This window comes from Capsella rubella, unplaced genomic scaffold, assembly GCF_000375325.1.
Source record: "Capsella rubella cultivar Monte Gargano unplaced genomic scaffold, Caprub1_0 scaffold_6, whole genome shotgun sequence".
Classification (NCBI taxonomy): domain Eukaryota; kingdom Viridiplantae; phylum Streptophyta; class Magnoliopsida; order Brassicales; family Brassicaceae; genus Capsella; species Capsella rubella.
The window spans coordinates 14867992-14882991 of record NW_006238918.1 but is presented as its reverse complement, the minus strand read 5'-3'; the positions used below and the strand labels follow the sequence as shown (position 1 = coordinate 14882991).

At 36.3% G+C, this 15000-nt stretch overlaps 3 protein-coding genes and 1 pseudogene across 3 annotated transcripts; 1 reads left to right on the top strand and 3 right to left on the bottom strand.

Annotated features, from left to right (window-relative positions):
• Positions 1-2669: 2669 nt before the first annotated feature.
• On the top strand, positions 2670-6060 carry LOC17883194 (uncharacterized protein At4g04980). The gene is made up of 8 exons (XM_006286992.2): positions 2670-2848; positions 2945-3325; positions 3453-3548; positions 3712-3835; positions 3918-5109; positions 5180-5345; positions 5424-5741; positions 5813-6060. The coding sequence occupies exons 1-8, from the start codon at positions 2777-2779 to the stop codon at positions 6032-6034; spliced, it is 2571 nt and encodes an 856-aa protein (XP_006287054.1). The 5' UTR covers positions 2670-2776; the 3' UTR covers positions 6035-6060.
• A 108-nt stretch (positions 6061-6168) lies between these two features.
• LOC17884369 (transcription initiation factor IIE subunit alpha) lies at positions 6169-7166 on the bottom strand. Its single transcript, XM_006288844.2, has 2 exons — positions 6626-7166; positions 6169-6518 (listed from the first exon to the last, which is right to left on the bottom strand). Exons 1-2 carry the CDS (start codon positions 6777-6779, stop codon positions 6301-6303), a joined length of 372 nt encoding a protein of 123 aa, XP_006288906.1. The 5' UTR covers positions 6780-7166; the 3' UTR covers positions 6169-6300.
• Positions 7167-7344: 178 nt separating this feature from the next.
• Positions 7345-11946, bottom strand: LOC17883903 (annotated as a pseudogene).
• Positions 11947-12150: 204 nt separating this feature from the next.
• Positions 12151-14527, bottom strand: LOC17883102 (L-type lectin-domain containing receptor kinase VII.1). Its single transcript, XM_023781367.1, has 2 exons — positions 13761-14527; positions 12151-13670 (listed from the first exon to the last, which is right to left on the bottom strand). The coding sequence occupies exons 1-2, from the start codon at positions 14386-14388 to the stop codon at positions 12328-12330; spliced, it is 1971 nt and encodes a 656-aa protein (XP_023637135.1). The 5' UTR covers positions 14389-14527; the 3' UTR covers positions 12151-12327.
• Positions 14528-15000: the final 473 nt, after the last annotated feature.

Sequence of the window (15000 nt, the reverse complement as noted above, 5' to 3'; positions counted from 1 at the left end):
TGTTTATTTCATGTGTTGCTACAGCATGACCGATTGTCTATGCTAGGATTACAGACAGTGCATTGTGAATGAAAATGGTGCGAGCATGTGACTTAGATTGATAATTAGATTTTTATTAGTTTGATAAAAATAAATATTTAAACGAGGAATATGAGTATCCCGTCTAAATCTTTTGCCAAGTTTCTTATAATAAACATTGGCAAATGATTATATTTTAGAAAGAAACGATTATGGAATAGAAATTTTATGACAGATAGAAGACGGGAAGGGACGGGACGGGTCAGGACGAGACGGAAAGGAACAGGACGGGTTTCCATTCTAAACTACACATAAAACAATTCAAAATAAAGCCAAACCCAAATCCGATTGAACATCTCTAAGCAAACAGTTAGAAATGTTTTGATTAGTTTAAAAAAAAAACATGTAATATCACTTATCATTTTCATTTAAAAAATGTTAAAATTGTAATTTTAAAATTTTATCATGTAATACAATATCTATATTTTACAACTGTATATCTATATATAGTTTATCAAATAAACTCATATAACAAAATTTTACCGAAATAACATCTACTTAAAAAATCGTAATTTTGTAAAAATAACTTCGCACGTACGTGCGGGTCCATCACTAGTTTTTAAATTAAAGGGCCAATGAAAGTTTCACTATGCTTTAGATATATATAATAGCTAGTATTCTAGTGTTAGTGTGTGTGTATGTAGATATAATATGCATGCCTTAATGTACACGCATATGATCGTCAAGTAAATATACTTTATTTACACTCCTGACGTTGCATGGCAATCCTGTTTTATAATTTATGATACATAATGTTTACACAATTAAATTAACGCATTCGGCATACATTAATTTATATAGTCTATATATGAATCAAAACGAATATGAATAAGCTTATAAACGAACCAAAAATATGTTTTTTTTTACATAATTTGGTAATATATTAAACTGATATCAATCGACCAAATCGAATATAATAGTGAATTCCATTTAAAAAAAATTCGCATTTAGTTAAACTTTGGAAAAAAAAAAACAATCTAAATGTATACAACCCTATCAATTCACTTATTATACACATGCTTAATTAAGCTTAGTAATATTCTATCTTTTTAGAGCAATTTGATCTTAAAAAAACTAATTCACTTGAGAAAAGATTGCCATATATTGATATAGGTGAGGAGTCAATTCTCTTTGGACGAAAAAATAACTAATCCTTCCAATGGTCCTGTCCATATGTTGTCATATTTTACATCCATTACAATATCATAAGGATGAGTGAAATACTCAATAATTATACCCATCTGAACAAATTAGTGATAAAAGTCAAAATCATCCCCTGATTATTGGAAAAAATTGATCTCGTAGAACGAAAGTCACAATATGAGTTTCGCAAGTGGAAACAGTATATATCTTTAACTATAAATGTCTAAAAGCACAAACTCTTCTGATCCTGCTGATCAATGCATCATGCATGCATGCATTTGGCTCATCAGTTAGGATCTGTGTTCTGCTTGACTCTTTCAATATAACTGATGGGAATTGTATTTAATAAGAGAAACTATCATATCAATACAGCTAATTTCATCTTATACAAATTCTCATGGAAAATGATGTATGAAGTTTCGAGGGCTCTTCTTACCTGTTGAAACTAGATTGGATTTTCATCACCTAAAGATCTCAATCGGTCATCTTGAGTCATTGTGACGTTGACCAGTCAAATCCATGTCGAGTGACGAAATAATTTGCATTGCTATACAATTTGAATCTTGACTTATAATTATATATATAAATCTTCATGTCGAAAAACAACATTTAGAACCATTTTTTTTTTAATGCTCACAATTTCTTATCAAGAACAGGGATAAATGTATGTTTAACAACGTAAATGGCTGTACAAACAATGTCGAAATCGATTTATCTTTGATCAATCTTTTTGGTTATTAAAGCTTTGGATTGATTTCTATTTTCTGTACAACATTTCCTAATTATGGTCCGTCAGATCATGCCCTGCCACGACGAAGGGTGCACCATGCATATAGAGTATTTTGTTTATAACTTTTTATAAACCCATAATATTTTGGAGTTGGTATTAGTGAGTTGGGCTTGTTAATAAAGAGCATTAATCAGGGTTTATGAGTTATGACTCAATCCACACACTTTTAATTCAGTTGTTTCTTTCTCAAGAAATTTATATAATTAGGTTTCTGCAGACTATATCCTTTGATCCCATGTTTTTCTCCTTATATGTCTTGAGCTTGTTAAATCGATCGATTTGATGATATAATTGGAGTAAATCTAACTTTTAGAGTCTCTAATTATTTTCAACCGTTCAAAACAAAAACAAGCTCTTAGTAAACCTAAGAATAAACACCTAAACTCCAACGGTAATATATACTCTTCGCTTCTACAATATTTAGCGTAATTAACCTTAAGGAGAATCCAAAGTGTTTTAAATAGATTTCACAGAAGTGATAATAATAGTCAAAGATCTCTATCATTCGAGACTTTCTAATAATAAACCAAAAGAGTTAGAGATCGAGATAGAGAGAGAAAGAGATTGATTCAATCTTTCTAGGATTTTTCAGACTGATCTTGTTTTTTTGAGTTTTTTTCTTGGCAAGAGGGACTTTTGTTTAACAGAATCACAAATATATTCATTAAGAAAGAGAGTCCAAATCTCTTTCTAATGGATTCTCCTGATTAACTCTTCTTTTTTTTCTTGGTCGAGAAATCGTTTTTTTCGATTTCAAAACTCGCAATGTCAAGCGGGAGGCTTTGCGGCTTCACGCCAAATCCAATAACCTTCTGTCGCAAGATCTCAAGATTGCAGGTCTTTTTTTTCTGACGTCTTTTATAAACTATACACCAAGTGTTCATTTGTGTTTTATAAGTTTAGTTGTGTTTTTGACAATGTTGTTTCTTATAGGTAGCAAGAGGGCTTGCTCTAAAAAGGCTTATCAAGGGAAAACACGATTTTAGACGAACAGCAACATCAAAGAACAATGTTGAGAAAAGGAAAAACAAAGAGATCAAACGCACAGTTTCAGAGATATCTTCTGTTGTAGAAGCTTCTCCAAAGAGTTTGAATTCTATAAAACATGTTTCTACTCCCCGTGCCGCGGCTTCTCCTATCTCGGTAAAGAATGGAAACAAGAAAGTGAATACACCTAGAAAGAACAACTTAGATGATTCTTCGCCAAAATGTATGGCAAATTTCATTTTGATGGTGGAGTTAAGGAAGAACATCTTTGCTTTTAGAGACATGATTGATTTACCTTCTCTTGATGGTTCTCTATCCGTCACCGAGGTTAGTCTGCGAAAAATAAACCTTTCTCTTAACGAACTTGTGTTCAGTTTATATGGGCATCTCTTCTTGAGTGTACATGCTAAAAACTTTAGGTCTTTTTTTGTTTTGTTTTTGAGTTTTTTTATAGATTATTACACAAACGATGAAGGATTTACAAAAGCTTTCTCCTGAGATTGTAACCATTAATCAATCTTTTGAAATGGAAGGAGCTGACATGGATAAGGTACACACATATATATATGATTTTAACCGATTTTTTGGAGTTACTTTATATAAACATACCGACAACAACAAAAAAACATAACAGTTCTTGAGTTAGTGTCATTTGTTTAGTTGATGAGTCTTGTTAATCTGATTGATGAATCCCAGAAATGCCCCAAAAACAGATGTTAATTTTCTTCTACGAAGATCTCAGAGCTATTGGGGATTCTTGGATTATGGATAGTGACTGGATATATCGATCTAAGTACAAAAACAGTGGTGTTGGCAAGAATAAGTCTGATCGTCTAGGTTTGTTTACTTCAACACTTTTTGTTAAGTTGAGAGTTTTGGTAATCATATAGAGACTAAGGTTTTTTTTTGATGTTTTCAGTGGAGCATGTATTAGCAGCTCTTGATGGACTAATCAAGACGACTAGAGAAAGGTTTGGTATGATGGATCTTGAATCTGAAGGAAGAAAGAGTTTTACACCAAAAGGTGTTACATCAGAAGCAAGAAGAAGCTTTACAAGATCTGCTTCTTATTCTGAAAGTAACAACTCTTTTTACCCATCTCCATTAACACCAAGATCAGTACTTCCAGGGACAATGCTAATGTCTAGTAACTCAACATCTCCAAGTCTCTGGAACTTGAGAGCTCAAGCTTTGGATAGGTTAAGCCCTGTTGATTTGAAGCGGTTTACTATGCAGATCTTGTCACAAAGAGATTCAGAGAGTGTTAATGATATGAAGATTGGTATCGAAGAAGAAAACGAAGATACTGATAAATTAGCAGAAGAGGAAGAGGAGGAAGAAGAAGGAGATAATGATTTCTCTGTTTTGGAAACAGAGAAGCATGATATTAAAACAGAGGATCATAGGGAAGGTTCTGAAACAGAGCATGACACTGAAGCAGAGCATAAAATCAAAGGCTCGGAAGGAGATAATGACATTGAAGCAGAAAATCACAGCGATGGTTCTGAAACAGAGCATGAGATTGAAACAGAGCATCACCATCATGAAGGTTTTGAAACAGAGGACCATAGTGAAACCACAACTTCAGAGACTAACTCAATAGATTCTTCCCAAAGAGAAGATTTCGTAACTAAATCGCCTCCACCTCCTCCACTTCCATCACCGCAGTCGCCTTCACCAACGGCCTTAATGTTAAACAATAAATCAACTCTTCTCTCACAACCACCACCCCCACCTCCATCACCACAGTCGGAACTCAAAGCTCCAGCTCCTCCACCGCCGCCTCCTATGTCAAAAGCCTCTGAAAGTGGAGATTTTTGTCAATATCCGAAACCAAAATCTATGAATGGATACAATGCTCCATCAATGCCGGCACCTCCTGCTCCACCAGGTAGTGTAAGATCCTTACGTGCCAAGAAAGCAACTAGCAAATTGAAAAGATCAGCACAAATCGCAAATCTCTATTGGGTTCTCAAAGGGAAGCTTGAAGGCCGAGGCGTTGAAGGGAAACCAACAAAAGCAAGTAAAGGTCAAAACAATGTTGCAGAGAAATCTCCTGTTAAAGGTGCAAGATCAGGAATGGCTGATGCACTTGCAGAGATGACAAAGAGGTAAATGACTTGCGTCACAAGTCCTATCTATATATTTGAGTTTACCTAAACTCTTTCATTTGTGTCACAGGTCAAGTTATTTCCAGCAAATCGAAGAAGATGTTCAGAAATACGCTAAAGCGATCGAAGAACTGAAATCTTCAATACAGAGCTTCCAGACAAAAGACATGAAAGAATTGCTTGAATTTCATAGCAAAGTAGAATCTATTCTTGAGAAACTAACTGATGAAACTCAAGTATGTTTTATCCTCGTCTTTTGAATTGGCTCGCGGTTTCTCTCGGGAATATAATTTTTTTTTCTATTGATTATATAGGTGCTTGCGAGGTTCGAAGGTTTCCCTGAAAAGAAACTAGAAGTAATAAGAACAGCTGGTGCCTTGTACAAGAAGTTAGATGGGATTCTAGTTGAGCTCAAGAACTGGAAAATTGAACCTCCAATAAACGATCTTCTAGACAAGATAGAGCGTTACTTCAACAAATTTAAAGGAGAGATTGAAACAGTTGAGCGAACAAAAGATGAAGACGCTAAAATGTTTCAGAGACACAACATTAACATCGATTTCGAAGTTCTTGTTCAAGTCAAAGAGACTATGGTTGATGTTTCATCAAATTGCATGGAGTTAGCACTAAAGGTATATATAGTTATATATAAATCAAGAAAGTGATTCGTGAGAATGATTGATTGACTCTTCATGTTTTCTAGGAGAGGAGAGAAGCAAACGAGGAAGCGAAGAACAGTGAAGAAAGCAAGATGAATAATATGAAGGCAGAGAGAGCTAAGAGGCTATGGAGGGCATTTCAGTTTGCTTTCAAAGTTTATACATTTGCAGGAGGTCACGATGAACGAGCAGATTGCTTAACAAGACAACTTGCACATGAGATTCAGACAGATCCTGATCAAACAAATTCATCGATCATGTCTTGAAAACAACGACATAAAAAAAGCTTAGCTTCGTCACATGTTTTACTCTTTGAAACCAAGAAGAGATTGATGCGTGAAGATGATTACAATAGTACATTTTTGTGTATCTCTCTAGTTTTGAGTTGGACCAATGCAAAGAGACAGAAAACAGATTTTGTTTTCCTTCATTTCCTATATACATATATAATTACACGACAAAGAAGCAATCAAGCAAAGATCTTGAGAAACGAAAAAGTCAACATAGTGGTCATCTTTAGAGAAGACAAGTTTCAAAAGAATCCATCAAAGTCAACGACATAGTCTTCTTCAAGAACATTATCTTCCATGATCTTGTCGTTAACTCTATGATCCTCTCTTTCTGCTTCTGTATCTTGTTCGATCATATCCATATCTTCTTCTTCTTCTTCTTCTTCTTCTTTTTGTAGGGCTTCTTGAGAGAAGGCTATTCTCTTTACTTCTCTTTCATCTTCTGTCTTAGTAGTCGTATCTGTCAACAATATCAAATCATTGTGATCGATCTATCAGAGTCAAATAAATCAGACAAAACAAAGCACTAGACTTGAGTCTATGGGTTTTGTAATAATAACAACTTACTTATCTTTCTTTTTCCTAAAGAAGTTTCATCTTCATCTTCTTCGGATTGGAAAAGAGTTTCCACTTCTGGGATCTCTTCTTTGTTTACTTCCATTTCCATGGGAGAAGAGCTTGAGAATTCATAGGAAAACATAATGGTGCTGTCTTTTGACATTTCGAGACGAACATATCTCTTTACACAAAAAAACAAAAGCCTAGTGGATATATCCAATAACGAACTCTGGCTTTGAGTAGATAGAGGACTTTGTAGTACTGTAGTACCTTTGTTTATCTTAAGGACTTTCAAATTACTAGAATATCCCCGGTCTAGCTCTACTCAATGTTTTATGGTTTATATAGTAAGAGTACTAATCTTGTCAATACCAAATTGAGTGGAGAGCCATTGAGACATGCTAAAACTTGATTTTATGGTTCGATCTTTCCAACTCTCCAGAAGGTCTGCGTACATACTCATGAAACCAATGTTTCTTCTCTGCATAAAGCTCAGAATTTGAAGTCGTTCTTCTTCTTATCATGCTTCTTCCGCCTCCTTTCCAAGTCATTCTGCAATCATATATCCAAAACTCCAAATATTATTAACCTCAAAATTATTATCAGTGGTTACTGTTCTTTATTTGGGAGTTTTTTCACAAGCTTGTACAGTACCACTACAACCATGTCACTAAATCTCTCTGGCTTAATCAGCAATTTCTCCTCCTCTCTTCCTCCTGGTACTTTCAAGCATCACAACGTTAACGTTTTTTTGGTGGTTAAAAAATTCAACTGTGTTACTACTTACTTGGCAGGTAAAACGTTGTCCATGGCTTCTAACTCTTCTGGCTGTAAACTCACCTCCACTTGGTCCGTCTTTTGCCCTCTCAGCACATCAACCTGTACTCAACACCATAAATCGTCACTTATCAATTTGTTAAATCGCAAATTTAAGGATCCATACACTAGGCCTAATTACAACTACCCTGGTCCTAACAGCATCAACGTTTCAACACAGATTATAGCTAATATTTCATGAGCACTTGTCAAGAAACCTTTTTCCCGTTAAACCTTCGCCTCTAATCCGCATCTTATACCATATCATTATTCGCGTTTATGATATGGTAAAGACATGAGAAGCTGGCCAAATTAAACTATCTACCCAATTCAAATTTCTACCTCATGAACTACAATACAGCCACAGATTGCTTACCCTTTTGGCTCCTGTCTTCTTTTGAGTACCATTTTTTATGACATATGTATGAGTGGTTCCCAGTACTGTTCCAGGAGTGTTATGTTCACTCTTTTCTTCAAGTGCCTTCAAGAACAAACAGAAAACAGAAAGTATCATGGTGAAACAATTCCCAGTATCAAAACAATATAATTACAAAATCGAGAAGATAATATGAAACTGCTACTTATAAACACAAGGTTTTGCACCTGATAAAGAGGCCTTTCAGGCTCCTTTCTCTGCTCCTTACGAAGTTCAATGCCATCAGGCGTCTCAATGCCAGTAGGATTGCTGAAAGGAAGGGACAAACTAAACAATAAATACAAGCAAAACTCATCAATATGTATACCATACAACTAAAATTTGTACCTTGACAGTGAATCCATAGATTCAGTGCCATCTTCCATTTCATCGTCGTCCATCTCTACTTCTTGCTCCTCTTCCTCCAAATCACTCCAGTGTGTTCTCTTGTCAATAGGTTCTTCCTAAGTTATTGACAAAAACACAATTCATCATATAACCTTATATCTTAGGAAGAATTTTACAGTTTCTAATTAACTTGATCACTGCCACACAAGCTATCTATTTGAAAAGCTAGCTTCCACATACAATATTTAAACATACACGGCTAGGCATACTATGAAGTTGTTAAAGGAAGGCAAAAACGGTTACCTCATAGTCAGGCTGATCTTGGTGCTGACACCAAAAACATCTCCATTCAATGGACGTCCGTACTGTATAACATAATAGGAGCATTTAAATCAGGAATTTTGAGATGTGGATACGACGGAGGAGGACCATATCTCTGTTCAATAGGTATTAAAAGCAATAAACAGCTCAAACAAGTATCAGAATCACCAAATAGATAGATAACAATAAACTCACTTGCATATTAATTAACTTTGGGGGAGGAGCAGCTTCAGGCATACCAAGAGCTTCTTTTAGGTTTCATTTTCCTCAGCTTAACCTATTAAACAACTCATAGTTGGATTCACATACATAAATCATATAATATAGAATGAAATAAAGAGAACACAAAAAAATGACTTCGAATTCTTTCCCATCAAAATACAGTTCACCTGGTTGCATCACTTTGCTCACTTTGCTTTTGCTTTAGTTTCGTATCATCTTCTTTCTCAATGTAAGCCTGCATGTCAAACACATACAAGAATTAGCTCAATTTTTCACTAACTTGATCCAACTAATAGGACGACAGGCGTTAAACATCCGAACTTAAATCAATGAAACATGAATTTAAATTTGAAAGTTATAGTGCTCTCATTAGGGACACCAATAAAAGAAACAGAATGCATTTAAAATTGGGCAAAAATATATATCATTTAAAACCACATTTGTATGAACACTGTCTATAGTTAGTGGTCCTAGTGATCCTTGTGTATAAGGAAGGTAAAAAAGGATGGCACAGCCTAGATCAAACCTGAACGTCAAATACATGCTTGCAAAGTTGAAGTGCAAATGTAACTTTTACTCAATACCCCGATGGCTTTTCCTCAAGCATAAGAACTAAACCTTCTACAGATATGAGCTAGTTATATATGAAGGTCAATAGACTATATAAATCAAAACTTTCATTAGGAATTTACCTGTCTAATTTTCTCTATTCCGGTTGCAGCAATAATGAGGAAAGTGAAACGGCTGCTTCTCAATACCCTGCTTCCCCTGCATTCAAGAAACCCCGTTGAGATGCCACTAAGTTGAGAATGAGCAATCATTACAATTGCTAACACAAAGAAACTTACTTGAACACTAAGATTAAGGGAAACCAAGGTGCATTTAAAAGAAAGACCATTGGCAAGACAGCAAAGAACAAACAATGATTAAAAAAGAATGGCTCCAGATGTCTGCCTAAACTACAATGCAGAAACTCTTTTCCTCGAAAAAAGCTTAATAGTAGTCTCAAACACCATAAAATTTATAGGCAGACAAATGAAGACACCTCTTCAGAAACACCAACAAGTCCAGGCTTCATGGTCATCACATATGTTCCCCTGCAAGAAGCACATATATGGGTATAAGGAAACATAATTGGCATCATGAAATGTACAACACTCACAAACCACAGACACACATTCTCAATTACAGAATCAATTTTAAAAGATCACAAACCTGCAAATATGTTCTCTTTTGAGACCAATGCCTTGGCACAGGAACTGTATTCCTATAAGATTTAGAAACACCAACAACTTTGGATCACCCGAAAAAGCATCCCAGACCTAAATGTTACAAAAGGAATAATATTAAAATAAACAGGAAGAGCTACACGAGAAGTAGGGATTTACTCTCTGTAAGAGAAAGGGCCTGGCTTGTAATTTAACCACAGCATAAAAATTCCAAATTACAAAAGAAATCACATTAAAGTTGCAATGCCACAATATTACCACTTCAAACTTACTGAACACAAATCAAGTTCATCATCATAGTAACATAATTCCAGTAAGATACTCACTCATGTTTCCAACCAACATTCCATAGCTCAAATCAGAAAACAACATATGAATGCAATGTATGAGTCCACTAGAGTTAAATTAAGAAATTTGAAATGCTCAGGGAGAGACACAATAGAGAGAACCAAAAAGAGAGTCTGTAGATATACTATGCCAGTATGCCGTCAAGAATATTGAGGAAAATAATATATTGTTATACAGAGGATAAAAATACTCACATACCTCGACCATATCAGGCCTAGCAGAAACCTGTTTCCAGCTCAGCAATCTTCGATTCTTCATCCTCCGATGTGTTTGCTAAAAAGTTAGTAGCAAACGAGAAAAAAGAAACCAACTATAGCATCTCATCGAATACAAGGAAAAGCAGTGGTTTCATGACATACCTTTTTCTTCTTATAAGAGATGCTTTTTTTTTTCTGCTGCCCTTCCTCATCTGAACCTGAATGCAGAAACTCTTTTCCCCGAGAAAAGCTTAATAATAGTCTCAAACACCATAAGATTTATAGACAGACAAAAGTAATGAAGACTCCTCTTCAGAAACACCTACAAGTCCAGGCTCCATGGTTATCACAGCTCTGCAAGAATCACATATATGGGTATAAGGAAACATAATTGACATCATGAAAATGTACAGAACTCTGAAACCACGGACACACATTGTTAAGTACAGAATCATTTTAAAAGCTCACAAACCTGCAATTATTTCTCTGTTGAGAACCAATATCTAAGCACAGGAACTGTATTCCTATAAGATTTTAAAAACACCAACAACTTTGGATCCCCTGAAGTAGCATCTTTAAATATACTATGGCGTCAAGAAGATTAAGCAAAAAAATATATTGTTATACAGAGGATAAAAATACTCCCATACCTCAGACCATATAAGGCCTAGCAGAAACCTGCTTCAGCTTAGCGATCTTCAATTCTTCATCCTCCGCTAAAGGCTGAAGCAGAGAAAACAGAATTTAAAGATTTATATTGCCTAAAAAGGTAGTAGCAAAGAGAACAAAGAAACCAACAATAGCATCTCACAGAATACAAGGAAAAGCAGTGATTCCACGACATACCTTTTCTTCGTATGAGAGATGTTTTTTTCCTTCTGCTGCTCTTCCTCATCTGAACCTGAATCCGAATCAAGCTACTTCTTCACACCTGCCTTTTCTTCTTACCATCCTCCTAGCAAAGAAAACAGTTTCGTTAAGGTTCAAAGTCGACTAACTTTAAGGTCATCCTCAGGGGCAGAAAATAGTCATACCTAATATATGATGCAACAGTTCGTTATCCACAACATATTCAGTAACCTACGAAAAAAACTCAATCGACAAAAAAAGATAATTGATTATTACCTCTAGAAATCAAACAGCCTCAAAAACTACACAAGAGAATGGTACATGAAACGAAAAAAAAAACCCTAGAAATACCGTGACAAGATAGAGAGTGAAAATAAGTACACAAAACTACCTGCTTCTGTGGATAAACATTCTCCTTGGAATCAGAAGCACCAGAAACGTTCCCTTCTTCTACATCGACTTCGGATTCTTTCTGCGACGATCACTCTCGCGAGAGTTTTTGGAGGAAACGGAAGCGTTAGTTGTCGAGAAAGTATCGCCGTTGGGAGAGACCCCATTATCAACCATTGTGTTTCGACCGTTATGTTCGTCCGAGTCGGATGCGATCAAGAAAAGTGATGATGCAAACATTAAATACACAAATACACCGACGTCTCAAAAAAGGAAAATTTACTAATCGCATCTCGGTTTGGTTTGGTTTAGTCCGGTTCAACAATTGTTGTTCTACATCACTGGTTCTATTGGGTTCTTTGTCACAACGTTAGTTATTCAAGTTATAAAAAAACATTCTTGATTCGAAAATTATTTATTTACATATTTAGCAACAAAAAGAAAAAGAAAAAACTAACAAACAGATGTATAATGAAATGTGTGTACAAAAAACCTTGTATATGTACTCAATAAGAAACAAAGTAAAGCCACAAAAATAACTAACATCTTTTGAGGTTCCTTACGCCAATTCATCCATCACCTCCCGTCTAGAATTGAGCTGTTCCAAGACGAAATAGACACAGACAAGGACTGAAGTCTGACCTGCTCCATAGTCGGATGCGACGAGCTTCCATACCAAAACTCCTGTGAGCTCCCACGAGATCCCATCTTCATCAGCATCCATGACTCTATATCTTCACAACTTTCCGCTTCAAATATCTCTGCTTTGTCACCTTCAAACACTTGTACCACTTGTCTCATCGACGGTCTCTTGGCCGGGTCAGGATGTGCGCAAAGCAATCCAAGCTGCAAAACTCTCTCGGCTTCATCAATCGCATGATTCATGGCTTGTGTCTTCATCATCCTTGGATCAAGCCCATTTAGAATCTCACCTTTTTCCATTAATCCCCAAACCCAATCCATCAACTGTTTCTTCCCTTCTTCTATAGGTCTTCTCCCACACATTACTTCAAGAACCAGTATCCCGTAAGCAAACACATCTGTTTGTGTTGATGCACGCCCAGTCTTAACCACTTCAGGAGACAAATAGCCAGCCGTACCAACCACCCTAGTGGTCCTCGCCACTTGCTCGTGTCCATGAACCCGAGCTAACCCAAAATCACTAAGCCTCGGTATCATATCTCGGTCAAGCAACACGTTGCTAGCTTTGATGTCTCTATGTAAAACCTTGGATTCCCATCCTTCATGCAAGTACAATATTCCTGAAGCCACACCTTTCAAAATCTGGATCCTCTCTTCGCAGCTAAGTATAGTTTTGTTCTCATCGCTTTCGAAGATCCATCTGTCTAAACTTCCATTCTCCATGTAATCATAGATCAACATGAAACTACCAATCTCTTTCTTGCACCAACCTCTTAAAGTAACTAAATTCCGGTGCTTTAACCGCCCAAGACTCGAGATCTCAGCCACAAACTCCCTCATCCCATCACTACTCTCCTGCGAAATCCGCTTAACCGCAACTTCCACAGCCCCTCCTTGTAACAAACCTTTATACACTTTCCCATTCCCACCAATCCCAATCACATTCTTCTCATCGAACCCCTTAGTCCCGGATTCAATCTCCTCATACGGAATCCGATGAGGCCAATACTCCATTTCCCAATCCTCCATCAACGCTCTCTTCCTCGCCCTCTCTAGTCTCCTTCTCACCACACCAAACAACATCAAACCAATCAAAGAAACGATCAACATACAGATCAATGCCAATACAGCAATAAACCATTTCTTTTTAACAATTGAGTCCTTTGGTAGAACAAACGAAGGCAAACCAGTCGTGATCAAACTATCACTCAAGGAGAAATTCGAGTTACTAAAACTCCAAGCTAGAATCTTATGACTCTGAACTAATCTCCCTGTAGCTGCAGTGAATCCAACAAACATCTCATCTTCCACAACGCCAGAAAGATTCAAAGGCGTACTAAGCAAAGGAGACTTAGGTCGAATCTTACCAGCGACTTGCATAGTAACATTAAGTACAAAATCTCTGTAATCAATCCAAACTTGATAGTTTCTTCCATCGTTAAGCTTCAACGGCTTAAACACTCCGTCATCAGACCAATACCCAGATGTGTTTGAATACATTGAATGAAGCGAATTAACATCGATGCCAACATGATTAGCATCGATGTCGCTGAACTCTTGATTAGCAAAAACGTCAAACTCAACTCCAAAGATGTGATTACTAGGGTTACCATTGTTAGTCAAATTGAAGAGACCCAAGTGTTGAGCAGAGCTAGAACCGTTAATTCCAGTGGTGGGTGCGAAGAGGAAGACGATTCCGTGACCAGGAAGCGTGTTCTTGTAAGGAGCCATGGCGAAGATGAAAGAAGTAGAGAAAGGCAAAACAGAGGAAGTAACTGGATCTTTTGTCGGGATGATTTTGCTGTACAGAGCACGACCAGTCTCAAACGATGTCTGGTTGGTTAAAGTTAGGATATTGGATTCGATTGTGGCGATCCCGTAGAGGGAGATACGAGATGAAGAGTCATTGAAGCCGTTGAAGACGAAATCAACGGCTGAAACTGAGTTTAGGAGGATGAGAGAAAGGGTAAGAAGAAAGAGAAGAGCTTTCTTCATGGCAGAGGAAGGAGACGAAGACGAAGAGGAAGAGAGTAAGCGTGAGGATGTTTGGTGTCATAATTGGGGTAAAGAGGCACTGAAGACAGTTGTTGAAAGGGAAAGTTGAAACTTGAAAGGTTTCCAGGCAAAGGTTTGATCTTTCTTTTTCTTTTTTATTTATTCTCTGTTCACTGTTTTTTTCGTCAAAGCTTGTGACTTTTGGGATTTGGGTTTTCTACTTTGGACTTTTTGTTTTTGGTCGCGTCACTTATCCGTATTAATGATTTTTAAAATGCGGACTGAAGCGTGTTACGTAGACTATAGTGTTAAAGCATAGGTTAAAATTAATATATACATTTTGATTAAAATAAAACATATAGATTTTATATAGTATAAATTGTATTTGATAACATATTTATGTAGTAAATAACTAAATCTAGTAAGTTATCTATTTTGGCGGATGAATATAGTAAGTTATTTGATATAACATTTTTATGGCAGAAGAAGAAGTTACACTTCAAATTCTTCTAAGAATCTTTCCAATCTTTTAAGATTCGATTCCTTCCGAGACTTTCTAATTTCAGGGCGGATTTCCTGGCAAAAAAAGCTCGACTCCGTAACTGCCTTTTC

Excerpts from the sequence above, each read along its gene's own strand:
- LOC17883102 (XM_023781367.1), bottom strand. The coding sequence starts at position 14,388 with ATGAAGAAAGCTCTTCTCTTTCTTCTTACCCTTTCTCTCATCCTCCTA. Across the intron at positions 13,671-13,760 it reads TGTTACTATGCAAGTCGCTG|CTACAGGGAGATTAGTTCAG; the intron begins GTAAGATTCGAC and ends GATTCACTGCAG.
- LOC17884369 (XM_006288844.2), bottom strand. The coding sequence starts at position 6,779 with ATGTCAAAAGACAGCACCATTATGTTTTCCTATGAATTCTCAAGCTCT. Across the intron at positions 6,519-6,625 it reads TTTAGGAAAAAGAAAGATAA|ATACGACTACTAAGACAGAA; the intron begins GTAAGTTGTTAT and ends TATTGTTGACAG.
- LOC17883194 (XM_006286992.2), top strand. The coding sequence starts at position 2,777 with ATGTCAAGCGGGAGGCTTTGCGGCTTCACGCCAAATCCAATAACCTTC. Across the intron at positions 2,849-2,944 it reads GCAAGATCTCAAGATTGCAG|GTAGCAAGAGGGCTTGCTCT; the intron begins GTCTTTTTTTTC and ends TGTTTCTTATAG. Across the intron at positions 5,742-5,812 it reads GCATGGAGTTAGCACTAAAG|GAGAGGAGAGAAGCAAACGA; the intron begins GTATATATAGTT and ends CATGTTTTCTAG.